The 13,271-nt window shown below is 36.1% G+C and overlaps 2 protein-coding genes across 5 annotated transcripts in view; both read right to left on the bottom strand.

Moving 5' to 3' along the window:
- Positions 1 to 1,581: 1,581 nt before the first annotated feature.
- LOC107567135 (selenocysteine insertion sequence-binding protein 2-like) lies at positions 1,582 to 8,803 on the bottom strand. Of its 4 annotated transcripts, none has more exons than XM_016252753.1 (15): positions 8,678 to 8,803; positions 7,965 to 8,051; positions 6,467 to 6,659; positions 6,309 to 6,378; positions 6,012 to 6,229; positions 5,825 to 5,906; positions 5,062 to 5,186; positions 4,831 to 4,968; positions 4,618 to 4,653; positions 4,411 to 4,506; positions 4,137 to 4,260; positions 3,859 to 4,022; positions 2,286 to 2,442; positions 1,986 to 2,135; positions 1,582 to 1,696 (listed from the first exon to the last, which is right to left on the bottom strand). In XM_016252753.1, the coding sequence occupies exons 2-15, from the start codon at positions 7,982 to 7,984 to the stop codon at positions 1,665 to 1,667; spliced, it is 1,605 nt and encodes a 534-aa protein (XP_016108239.1). In that variant the 5' UTR covers positions 7,985 to 8,051; positions 8,678 to 8,803; the 3' UTR covers positions 1,582 to 1,664. The 4 variants fall into 4 exon arrangements, with proteins under 4 accessions (XP_016108239.1, XP_016108241.1, XP_016108242.1 ...); XM_016252755.1 differs by having other exon boundaries at positions 4,137 to 4,257; XM_016252756.1 differs by having other exon boundaries at positions 5,062 to 5,171.
- A 729-nt stretch (positions 8,804 to 9,532) lies between these two features.
- The window catches only part of LOC107567137 (major facilitator superfamily domain-containing protein 10), a 4,597-nt gene continuing 858 nt past the window's right edge, over positions 9,533 to 13,271 (bottom strand). Inside the window, exons 3-11 of the mRNA XM_016252758.1 lie at positions 12,594 to 12,752; positions 12,304 to 12,492; positions 11,898 to 12,006; positions 11,679 to 11,790; positions 11,002 to 11,110; positions 10,778 to 10,868; positions 10,622 to 10,669; positions 10,155 to 10,244; positions 9,533 to 9,972 (exon numbers count right to left, since the gene is read on the bottom strand). Coding sequence (XP_016108244.1) covers positions 9,869 to 9,972; positions 10,155 to 10,244; positions 10,622 to 10,669; positions 10,778 to 10,868; positions 11,002 to 11,110; positions 11,679 to 11,790; positions 11,898 to 12,006; positions 12,304 to 12,492; positions 12,594 to 12,752 — 1,011 coding nt within the window. The 3' untranslated portion in view covers positions 9,533 to 9,868. The remainder of the gene's footprint in view (positions 9,973 to 10,154; positions 10,245 to 10,621; positions 10,670 to 10,777; positions 10,869 to 11,001; positions 11,111 to 11,678; positions 11,791 to 11,897; positions 12,007 to 12,303; positions 12,493 to 12,593; positions 12,753 to 13,271) is intronic.

Below are 13,271 nucleotides of genomic sequence, written 5' to 3'. Positions count from 1 at the left end.
AAATGCAGACATGGTTTTATGTTTACGCGGCGTGATGCAACGCAACGTGTAAAAAGACAGTATAAGTCATTATAATCAGTTATTATGTCCCCACTGGATGCAACAAATGCCTCGTTTATAATGGGTTTTCATGTTTTTGAATCGTCACTCTGGCCGGACAGGGCATCACAATATGGTAAGGGGCGTAACATTTTCATCACATGCTTGAGGTATTCAGCCAATCACAACGCACTGGATAGCTGGCCAATCAGAGCACACCTCGCTTTTCAGAACGATGAGCTTTGTAAAAATCGACGCGTTTCAAAAAGGCGGGGCATAGAGGAGAAACAATAATGTACAGTATGTGGAAAATAATGTGTTTTTTGAACCTTAAACCACAAACATTTCATTACACCAAATACACAAAATAATGTTCTTTTTAGCAACATCATATGACCCCTTTAAAATAATTTTCTATTTGGATACATTTTAAAATGTAATTTATTCCTATGATTACAAAGCTGAATTTTCAGCATCATTACTCCAGTCTTCAGTGTCACATGATCCTTCAGAAATCATTCGAATATGCTGATTTGATGCTCAACAAACATTTCTTATTATCAACGTTGAAAACAGTTGTGCTGCTTAATATTTTTTTTCAGGATTCACTGATGAACAAAACTTCAAAAGAAGATAATTTTGAAATAGAAATGTTTTATAACAAGCTAAAAGTCTCTTCTGTCACTTTTGATCTGATTTTATCTTTTTTTCCCAATTTATTTTTATCTCGTGTTACACATATCAACCAACCACCATACAGATATAATTTTACAAAAATGCATCTATACATACATGGCTAACCTACCTATAAACAAAACAGCTAAGTTAAACATTTACATATTTAACAGTTAATGGAGTAGTTTAACAATAGTTAACTAAAAGGATAACGAAATTGCAGTACTGCATGCAAAAGCAATAAATTCATGCTATTTTTAGGTCTTTATTTAGGACGTACTGTACTCTGGCTCTTCAGTTCCAGAAGGTTCTCTTGATGGCTCCGCCTCCTGTTGCTCCTCCTGCTCTTCCGGTGATGCAGTCTCCAGATTTGCAATCATCACCTCATAGGCCTTCCTGGCCTCAGCCGATAACTCAATCATTTTGTGATAGTGGTCCTGTGGCCATCAAATAAAGAGAAATCAGCAAAATGCACAGAATTAGATATTTACTATAACCAGAAACTTCTGGTACTTACCTGTGCGCCATCATAGTTAAAGATGCCCACCAAGCTGACAGGAACAGCTTTATTAACACAGCGGCCCAGCGCCTTCCGTGACAAGGCAAACACAAATGGGATGCCTTGATCCCGGCATGTGTCGATGATCGTGTGAAGAGCCTCATCTAGGCCGCCTACATTAACACAACAGGCCCTCCATCAGCAACAATTACAGCAGCAATATGAATGGAAATGTGAGTTCGGTGCTGTAAACTCACTTTACCTTTGGACTGAATACGTTCACAGTTGGGTGAGATGATGACGCACTTGACCTTCCGGAGTTTGAGGTGTTTCAGCACCTCTCGTAGGCCCATGACCAGCCTGCGCTTCATCCTGGCTTTCATGGGGTCTTTCTGAAAAAGACGATCCTGAAACCTCACCAGCTCCTTCAGTAAGCTGCTCACACATTCATCTACATCTTTTCTAAGCACCTGGTTGCAGTAGCTGTAGAATTAGCACAAAGAAATACATCATCTATAAAATGTATATCAACAACAAAAACAACATGATTATTATTAATATATTATTATTATTAATTAATATTATTTTAATTGATTTATTATTATTAATAATAATAATTAATATTATTTTTTTATTAATTTATTATTATTATAATAAATTATTGTTATTACTACTCAAATCTATTTTCTATCACTTGAAAATTAGACATTTATTTAATCACGAATTCAAGCCTTTTTGGGAACAATACAAGTTGGGGGGGGGGGGTTCTTACTCTCGCTGTGGATTTTGGGAAGATTGGGATTCCAGGATTTTAGTGTTGCATTTTCTGACACGCTGTCATCCAACTTGTGATGAGATGGTGAACCAGGCTGGCCACTCTCTGACTCCTCAGTCCCAACGAGTCCAGGCATCTCATCTATGTCTGATGAGTTTCATTGTACATATAACAAAAACACTGATGCTACCAAGCTACACAACACTAAAACTTTTCATATTCTGATCAACCTCAGTAATTGCCTACAACGATCACATTGTGATCACAAGTGCTGTAATATATTACAGTGTTTCATACTTGTGTGAAGATGTTGGTCATGGTCAGCGAGGCTCGTTTCAGAAGGATTCTCACTAGTACTGGTTTCGTTTTCACCAGCTTCAGTGGCCACTCGGGTTGGGTCTCTCTCCTCCAGCAGGCGGTTCTGTTTCCTTTCCTCTCTCTCCCGAAGAATGACCTCAATTGTTCAAATTGCAAAACATCTTTAAGAATTCGGATCAAATATGGATTCAAAATTCACAGGAATTTTGAAATTTCTGCACCAAATATAAATGACACTCCAGTAGGCTTGACTACGAATTGATAGACGGTGTTGACGGTGATACCGGGGTTAAGCCGCAACACCGGTTACGTCACTTGCCCACCGCGGCTCCGACCCCCACCGTCGTTTTGATTTTTTTGTAGTAATAAAAATAATTTAGTTCAGTAAAAGAACAGACACTACAATTAAAAACTGAACGCGGCTGCTCAAAGTGCCAAACGACAGTCGCATCTGACTGACTGAGTCGAGCTGACTGACAAGAAGAGTGAGGTGAGACAGAAAAGACGATCGCGGATGATTTAGTTTAGAAACAAAATGCAAAAGTGCCTGTTTGGCAATATTTTGAAAAGCCTGTTGACTTTTGCCGTTTATCTAAGGTGATTTTGGAAGTTTTTTTAAACATTCAGTGCCAAACGACAGTCGCATCTGACTGACAAGAAGAGTGAGGTGAGACAGAAAAGACGATCGCGGATGATTTAGTTTAGAAACAAAATGCAAAAGTGCCTGTTTGGCAATATTTTGAAAAGCCTGTTGACTTTTGCCGTTTATCTAAGGTGATTTTGGAAGTTTTTTTAAACATTCGTTTATATTTAATTGGTTCCACATTGTTTGCTGATTTTTACTTTATTTAAACTTTGTGTCATTTATTTATTTTATTTGACATCAAGGTGTATGCCGTGCCTCCAAGCTTTCTTACTCGTTTTGCTAATAAACGTTCTACGTTTCTTATTTATTTGGTTATATACTATACATGTTTACTTAGCCTATTTCCAGTTTTGTATACCTATTTAAACTTTATGCAAGTTATTTGTTATTTTATATTAGGCATAGCCTGCCCTTTAGCATGGTGTATTTTTATTTGTTTTGTTAATAAAAGTTATATGTTTTATATATAGGCTATAAGTGAGTTTGACATTGTATTTTGTTGTTGCATTCAAGCAATTGATGCCGAACTGCCGCTAATTCGAAAGTGAAAGTAAAATGTGCACGCCGCTTTTACAAGCTATTTAAAAGTGAAGGAGAGCGAGGAAAATAGGGAAAATTCAAACAAACTAAAAACGAACAACTGCTTTAAGCCGAATTGCCGCTATTTGAAAGTGAAAGTAAAATGCGCACACACCGCTTTTACAAGCTATTTAAAAGTGAAGTAAAGCGAGAAAAAGAGGGAACGCCCCCACCCCCACGGTGATGCCGGTATTACCGGTGTTGTCACACGTTGATTAACCGGTGGGAAAATTTCCTCACCGTCACAACCCTACACTCCAGTTGTGTTAGATGACACCAGTGGCACACAATTCTCACACCACAACTTTAGGTGGACACTGGACTCACTCTTTTGAGTGGTGTTGGTTTCTTCGCCTTGGGAACTTCTCGCTGTTTTCCCTTCTTCACTAATGGACAGGTGGAGTCCAGCGGGTTGTGCGGTGTCTTCTCTTGCTGCCATGGTTTTTTCTGAACTGAAGGTTCTTTGTGGACTACAGGCAGAGCTCCTCCAACTAACACACCAGCAATATTAATTGTTTTATTACACATAGTGAGTAACATCATAGTTTCCTACAAAGTCTTTAAATGCATAAAAGAGTATCGACTTGCATATTTCAGCCAAATACCTGAAAGTGTTAGTGGTCGCTGGTCTTGTGTGGATTTTTGAGACTGTTGCTTCTGCTCAAGAACGGTCAGCATGTTTCCAAGGTCAAGCTGTACAGGAACTTTTGACTTCTTCTGACTAGTCTGCTGAGATAAGATGGGATAAGAAGCAATTACAATGTGTGACCGTCTCATTTCTTAGACAAAATATTTAGTCATTAATTTTACATTCGGATTTACTCTACATCCTTTTAGATTTGATGGGGTTTAAACATCGCACTGGGGAAACATACCAACCTGTGTTTTCTTAGTGTCACTGGAGGAAGAAGCGGGTGTAGTGGCTTTGTGTAGGGACAATCCCTCTTTTTGTGCTACTGAATGTCCTTTGAGTTCCTGAATCAATATAATTACGGATGATACAATTAACAGGTGCATATTTCAGTCTTTGAAATTCATTTTATATGAACTGCTGGCATGGTGCTCAGGCCAAAATAATTAACTCACAGATGCATGTGATAGGTCTGGAAACTCCTCTTCATCCTCCAAAATAAATAAAATACAAATAAAAAAATAAAAAATAAGCCTCCAAAATAGATTTACGTAGTTTACAATAACTGATTTATACAGCAATTTATTTCCAACAAACAACAATTTAAACACGAAACTCCTAAAATCTAATTTCAGAAAATATAAAATCACAGATTTGACATATTTTACCTCAAACTTTGGAGGCTCTTGCTGTATCAGATGTTCCTCTAGTGTCTCCTCTGCGTTCTCAGATGCTGTTTTGGATTTCTTCTTTTTCTTCCTCCTCTTCTTCTCTGTCTGCTCAACTAGCTGCGTAGTTAAATCCTCCTGGATACAGTAAAAATACAAATAAAAAGCATAAATTGTGTCTATTTTGTATAGTACATGTTCAAAATGCTGATCAACAGTGCAGCAGTTTACCTGAGACAATCTGTTGGCTTTAGAGCTTTTCTGGATGACTCTGGGAGGCTGAGAAGCAATGTTTGCCCAGGACTGAGCAGAAGATCCGGTGGGATTGGATTGGTCCTGATCTAAATCAAATTGGGGTTTAAACAATTTGATGCATTTAATTCTTTTAGGATCGAATTTTAACTTAAAAATCTAATTTAAAAAGATTTACAACCCACTTCTGTAATATGATGTGAAACTGAATATTCTATAAGAAAAGAACAACAACAAAATAATGGTGTGTTCAAGTCATGTCATAACGATCATGTTTATGAGCTGAACACACATGAATCCCACTACAATGTCATACTTGTGAGCGGGAAACTCTCTTTAAGCCCTGAGTTAGGGGTGTGTCAGTTAAAAAAAATATAGGGGAGTTGTTGAAATGAATGAAATTATTGCTCCCCCCCATTTACGGGAAAACTAGCATGCTGCATTCTCAAAATACAACAATGTACAATTACAACAGAATATATAATGATTCAATTTACAACCCCTTCATAAATTGGATAAAAACATAAAAATATCAAAACACACTTGATGTGCATTTTTTTTATTTGTCATTGTGTAGAAGTTAAATAAATGATGATTATTATTATTTTTTTAAAGAATCGTAATTACAACTTCCTAACTTGCAAATACGAGGATTGAACACACCATAAGACAAAGAAAGATATGTATTAAGAAAATAAATAGGGTCTATTTTGATTTCTGAAGCATGTTTGCACATCTTCACCTGCTGTGATAGCTGATGACATGTCACACTTTCCACTGGACGGGACTAGCTGTGCCGACTTGGTTCTTCGTTTTGGTACAATCTAATAAGAATAAAAACCAAACGTTGCCAAGATTCATTGAGTAACAGCTTGTGCTTTAACAGAACAATGCGATCTTTGGCCCAAATCACCAGGCATGAAAGTTACCTTACAAAGGGGTGCTGGTGAACTCTGACACTCTGCTGGCGTGACTGCGCCAGCGCGTACCCATGATTCCTGGTGCAGGGAAGCTGCTGTAGGGTTGCTGGGTGTGATATCACCCAATTCAGGGAAATCGGCAAGTTTCATTTCAAATGTGCTGCTACATGTAATGGCTGATTTGGCTCTCTCTGCGGGGTTTGGGGAAGGTTTGGTCCCTCTGTCACCTAGAAGCAGAACCAAATCTTCCAATTACAATTTAATCAGGAAATTATTATTAGAAGTCTTCTTAAAAGGAATAAACACCTCTGTCTTTTGATCTCCTGCTGATTATTTTGTCCTGAGAGGAAGACTCAGCTCTGTTGTCTTTTAATAACTAAAAGATTGAAAAACTTTATTAGGCTTTCAAAAGTGCAACAGTAACAAAGATTCAAATCATCCAAATGTCCATACTAGGATCAGACCTTTCCAGTTTGCTTGTTTGAATCATCATTTAGACCACTGCGGGTTTTGAGATCAGCGCACTTGTTGGTGTGAGAGCTGCTGTTGTAGAGGTTTGTCCTTTGTGCCACGTCATACTGATTGTCTACTGATCTCTGCCTACTCTTGAACCAGTCCTCGGGTGACGACTGGCATGTCTTGTTTTTATATGGAGCTCTGTGTACAATAAAGTCTAAAGTTAAAAACTGAAAATCATACAACGAGTCAAAACTAGCACAGATTTCGTTAGTTCTCCAATGCAATGTGCGAAAAAGCAGTTGGACAATTAAAAGCAACTGATATACGGTTCAAAATTAATACAAGTATTGTTACACTTTTTTGCTGTCAAATGTTAGCGGAAAATATTCATAGTCAATTAGTTCACCCAAAAGTGAAAATTCTGTCATCATTTACTCACCCTCATGTCGTTCCAAACTGATACGACTTTGGTAAATCTTAGAAACACAAGTTAAGATATTTTGAAGGAAACCTGAGAGGTTTCTGTCCCTCCATTGACTTACAGTAAAAGAACCAAAACTTAAAAGATCCACAAAGGTCACAAAGGCATTGTAAAACGAGTCCTGATGATTTAATCCAAGTCTTGTGAAGAGATATGATCGCTTTACATGATGAACAGGTTTAATTTGGGCTTTTTTATTTACATCTAAACAATGATCAACATACATGAAGCACACCGCCTTTGGTAAACATGGAAGTGCAGACGGATCTTGGATTAAACCTCTCAACTCATTTAGATTCATTTTACGATGCCTTTATGGCCTTTTTCGATCTATGCTTTGTTTACCCAGACTTTCAATAGATGGACAGAAACATCTCAGGTTTCATTAAAAATGTGTTTCTCAATGATTAACCAAAATCCTATGGGTTTTGGAACAACATATAGGCGAGTAAATTATGACAATTTTCTTTTTGGTGTGAACTATCCCTTGGATTTGATGAACTACACCTGTGATTACTTTGATTGGACATCTGTGTGAACCTGATGAGTTGGTTTAAAGTTATTTCAAAAATGGCTCAGGAAAATACGGAGACATATCATGGTCACAAATTATGAATTTGTTCCCACAACTTATTAATGCATGGCCATGCTGTACTAATTATTCCCCCTTATTAGTTTATTTAAATCATGTCAATGATTTTAGCCAAAACAAGGGAACAAATGAATAAGCTGTGGCCAGTATATCTTGTTTCTCCCCCCTGCTTATCATGTACGGGTCTCCCCGTGAAAGTGAAGTTAGGTCTGAAAAAAAGGTCATTCTATCACATCTGCAGAAAGCACTTGGTTTAATAGTTTGACATATAATGCAAAGATTTTCATACATTTTAAGTATCCCAACACTTTTTGGGGCCACTGAACTTGAACACAAATCTAACGTTACATAAATGAATGAATCATTTCTCAATGCTGGCTTGCTCTGACTGGTAAATAAAATCAGATTCCACACAGTCAGTTCTTTTTACCTTTTTAAGTGGTCCTCCATTTTGTCTTGCTGTGGAAGGCTATGAATCAACCAAATTCAGAGGATCCAAAACTCCATCCTTCATTATCTGTGAGCACAGAGACAGGTTCAAAGATCAGACCAGTTATAAGACAACATGCATGAGCTGAAACGAAGTTGAATAAATAAAATAACCACTTTGAAAAAAATCACTATGGAGTGCACAAATCTGCGTTTAAACAAACGACGCTGAATCCATGTAAATGACAAATAATGACGCAGCAACCAAATTAAAGACTAAACACCGCTCAGTTAACAGTCTTATGTCATAATCCAAAGTTCAGCCAAAGTCACTTTCATATTACAGTTTAATATTGTCTACACACCGACGTTTATTATTTTAAGAGATCATAAGTAAATGTACATAAGGTTTTTGCAGGACTGCTGTCGTAAGGAGATCATATTGGATTGGATAGGTTAGCAGCAGCCAGCTACTACAACATCAAGCAAACTTCTTTGATTCAAACTTAAGACACCTGAGATTCAAGCTTATATGTGAAACAACATGATAGAGGGCCAGTGTGTCGCATGTTTAGCTGTCGACAGCTTCCAGCAGCTCCTCTGTGTCAGATCATATGGGATTTCTAGGTAACTGTTAGCTAGTGTAAGCACAGTCATGATGATGATGAACTATATAAAAACGATATATTTTACAGATAGTAAAATATTTCATACCTTCCAGCCTTTAACAAACTCCATTTTAAAAAGACGTATTCCGTTCAGTTCAGATGTAAAACTGGTAGGTCGAATAAAAAGATTGAGCTCAAAGTTGTCAACAAGAGCAGTCGGTGCGCGGACTTTTATTTTGAAGATGGTCTGATAGTAAGACATTACTCCACACAAAATGTAGTCGACGACCTGCGTAACAAAATATTTTTGTTCATTTTTTATTATTGTATTTTATGTATTTATTTTTCTCAGCATTTAAAATAAACCTAGGAAAAATATGTGGTCTAAAAGTAATGTTTTAGGTGACTTTTCTTTATCTTATAGACGTGTTCTTTTAGTTTTAGTTTTTGATTAATAACAAAAATATGGACAAAGTAACTTTATGCATAAACTTACTTTTGTTTATTGGTAAGTTTTAAATTCATAAATGTAAATACGTGAAATGTAAACAATAGTTTAATGTATTTAAGCAAGAATTGAATTTGTTTTTAGATACAATTTCATCGTCTGTTAAAAAGAAAACGATCAAAACATCTGCAATAAATAAATATATTGGAACTTCCTAATAATCATACTTTTTTTTCTCTTATTAAATACTAATATAATTGCTTCCCATTGTACTTTGGCTTGACAGCTGAATGTAGGAATTCTTGTGTTTTTATTCCTACTTGTATGTTGAATTTGCATTAATAATAATAAAAAAAACATCATGCAAGTTCATATAAAAAGAAAGATAAATAAAACATTCCAGTAGACATTAATCATCATTATTTATTAATCTTTTTTTTAGAAATCTGATTGAAAAGATACAATTAGTATCCACATATTTTGATATATAAACACACATAAATATATATATATATATATATATATATACCAGTGCATATATAGCTACATTAGCCAAACATATAATGTCATTCTTATAAAACGGTATCACTGACACAGAGGCATAAACATATGCATATCTGTTGACCTCTGTGTTAATTAAGTGTTGTAAAAAATACATTTGTGACATGTCTTACTATTTAACGTCTCTTTAAACAAATAAACAAATTTCCATAAGCACAAGTACTTTTTATTGTTTTTCACTGTAAACACTTTAAGAGGAACTTTCTTGAGTGGACTTTAATCCTTTCAATAAGGAAAAAGAGGTCTGGCCCTCTTATGACACAAGACTGAATCCTAAAACTCTCTATCTCATTCCTCCTTCTGTCTCCTCAGCCGGCTCAGTAAAATCAGAGGGACTATAAAGAACATTGAGCTGATTATAAAACATAATTCTGCTCCAGCCAACCAGTACACTGGAGAAAAAAAAAGTTAAACAATGTTAATATTTGCTGTAAACTGCAATAAATAAAGGTACAGACTGATTTAAATGATTTCCTTGCAATTGTAAGTTACTGTTAGGGTTGTTAACATAAATACAAATAATTGTTTCATCTTTCTAAGATTACATATAATTTATTTATTTTTATTTTTTTACCTGAAGAAGCCACAGTAGGGCCCAGTGCTCGAGCTAAAGCTCCAAGACTCCGAAGGATTCCCATTACTGTCCCCTTCTGACTGGCTGAGCCTAACAAACCAACACAGACATCAATAACACCATCACACATTCAAACTAAAAGAGGTGTGAGAGATGTTACGATCATTATTAAAGGGACAGTTCACTTAACAATAAAAATTCTGGCATCATTTACAATTTGCAATGCAAAACAAGAAAACAAATTATATATATATTTGTAGTAGTAGTAGTAATCAAAACATCACAATCATCACAATTCTTAAAAAATATCCTCTTTTGTGTACCATAGAAGAAAGCAAGTCAATTTTCATTTTTTTTGGTGAACTATCCTTTTAAATAATGTTTTTTAAAAAATCTACAGAATGGTTAACTTAAGAAAATAAAGCTCAGACAAAACTAGACACAGGAAAAAAATATTAAAATCCCACCGTGTCCAGACACTTGTGTTGAAAGGCATGGAACAACAATAGCAGCAGCTGAAAAATTTTTTACAAATTCAAATACTAACACAAAAACAATAAGTAAATATTTAGATGATACTTATAATAATGTGTTTGTATACTGACAGATGCATACTTGCTTACCAAACGAGTACAAAAATAAGCCAGAATAAAGCAGTGTCAAATTCCATGCTATTCCAATGAGCAAGAATGCTGGTATAAGTGATATAATTGCCTGAAATACACAGATATGTAGTCACAATGTGCAGGCCTTTCAGTAGTTAATCATTAAATAATATTCAGAGTTCCAAGAAAAAAGCAAGAAATTTTGATTGACTCGTGATCCAGTAATGCATGAAAGAGTTTACCACGCTAACAGTCTGGATCTGATGACCTGGTTTGATCCTGCGGGCATATCCACCCTGGATCACTGCCATGGTAATGCCGATGAAAAAGAACATCTTCCCCTGCTGCATGCTATGACAGAAGAAGGCAGAGTTTCATTTTAAAAACCTCAGGCAAGACCACAGGATTCAGCTGCACTTTGATACACACACACACACACACACACTGGTATCATTGTGTCTGACATTGTGTATCTCGCGGTTCTGATTAAGCAAAACACATCTGTGCAAGAGTGAATTGGTAAATTGAAATCATATATTATCCTAGGGGCAGCTACACCTGACTTCAACCTTTGTCCTCTTTCCCTTGTTCTGGTTGTTTATGATATATAATAAATTAGCCCAAACTTCCTTGTTCCTCATGCCTACATCCAAATACACTCAAAAGATGTCACAACTTCATGAGTCATATCTCATGGCTTAAGTTGGGCCCTGAACTCAAAATCGATTAGCTAGATTTGCTACGGACAGTTTATCAGTTGAAGACAATGGTGTGCTTTATAATGTTACAATTTGAATGCTGTTGTGCAGGCAACTGATGTGTGGAAGCAGTAACCACAGCCTTTTTTAGCTGTTTTTTAGAGGCTCTTGGAAGTTGCGATGTTAAGAATTGTTGCGTTAGCTATAGATTCAGGCCTTACCTGGAAAATTGGAAGCGCTGATGTGTCAGAAAGCTCAAGGTGAATTCCAACCCAGAGAAGAGAAACAGATATGTGAAGTAAACCAATCCAAGCGCCTTAAGATTTAGCATTTCTATTGTGGAAAAAAAGTAAAATAATCATCACAATCAATTGCTGTGACAGTTATTCATCCTGGTCAAATTTAAGACTTTTAAGTTAGCTGAAAGCTTATGGACTCACTTTGCTCAGATGGTGGATTCTGTGTTCTTGTGAGGGCAGTGAACTTGAAAAGTGCAACAGGGAAAATAAGATCTCCAGAGTGTTGAATACCTGAAGACTCTGATGCACCCTGAGTCGTGAAAAACATTCATTACATTTCTAATTAAAGACAATTCTATTAACAATTAAAACTAAGCTGGAGGTGATTACAATAAAAGTCACAATGTATCGAAAGTAGCAACAAATCTTTTTTTCTGTATCCTGACATTCATTCATTTCATGCTGGCTTTAAATGTCACTAAAATATTCAAGCATAATGTGTTCACTGACAATTACATACTTACATTACATTATTACAACATAACTGAAGAGCATTATTTTAGTCACTAAATAAACTGATTATTAAAAGTTAGCTTCTAGTTGTCACCGTGCTGACCTTTTGTAAAGTCTCTGGCAGCATGAAGAAAATAAAAAGCAGGTCTGCTAAAGAAAAAAGGACAGCCAGCAAGGCAGGGCCTTGATAAAACACCTCAGCGTCGTTGAGTCTCAGAGCAAAGTATGCTCCCATTAATGGACCCAGTGTGAACCCCAAGGAGAAAGCGACACCAATCATTGCCTGAAAACAGAAGAAAACAAACCCTAAATCTTCAAAAGACTCCAGAGATAAAAGCTTAAAATGTAAAACATTCATTTCAGATAATGATGACCATAACTCACCATTCCCTTGTTTCTTGCTTTAGGGCAAGGCAGGTCCGCCACAATAGCAGTGCACAGGCTGACATTACCCTTACAAATTCCTCCAACCACTCGAGACAGCAGAAAAATGGTAAAACTGTGAGAGAAAGCCCACAGAATGTAGGATGCCATGAGACCTACCTGGAAAACAAGGAAAATGTTACTCAGATCTACTAGGTCTAGAAAATATAAAAGCCCATTTCTGCCATGGAATAAAAAAAAAAGAAAAAAAAAAGGGAATTGCAACTTTTTAATCTACAAATTCGACTTTGTTTCTCACAATTTTGCAAGAAAAAAGTCAGAAATACAAGATAAAAAGTCACAATTACCTTTTTCTTTCTTTTTTTTAAATTCCATGGTGGGAAACAGGTTTCCATAAGAAAAGGGATTGACATACATTAAAGGTAATGTTATAATTTAATTTTATATTAAAGGGGTCATATGATGCGATTTCAAGTTTTCCTTTCTCTTTGGAGTGTTACAAGCTGATTGTGCATAGATAAGATCCCTGAAGTTGCAAAGACTAAAGTCTCAAAACCAAAGAGATATTCTTTATCAAAGTTAAGACTCTGCCACACCCCCCTAAAATGGCTCATTCTAACACGCCCCCACATATCTACATCACTATGTGGAAATATTAGCATAATGCCGCCCAAATGT

This window comes from Sinocyclocheilus grahami, unplaced genomic scaffold, assembly GCF_001515645.1.
Source record: "Sinocyclocheilus grahami isolate Dianchi unplaced genomic scaffold, SAMN03320097.WGS_v1.1 scaffold1130.1, whole genome shotgun sequence".
In the NCBI taxonomy this organism is placed as follows: domain Eukaryota; kingdom Metazoa; phylum Chordata; class Actinopteri; order Cypriniformes; family Cyprinidae; genus Sinocyclocheilus; species Sinocyclocheilus grahami.
This window is presented reverse-complemented; position numbering and strand designations above follow the sequence as displayed.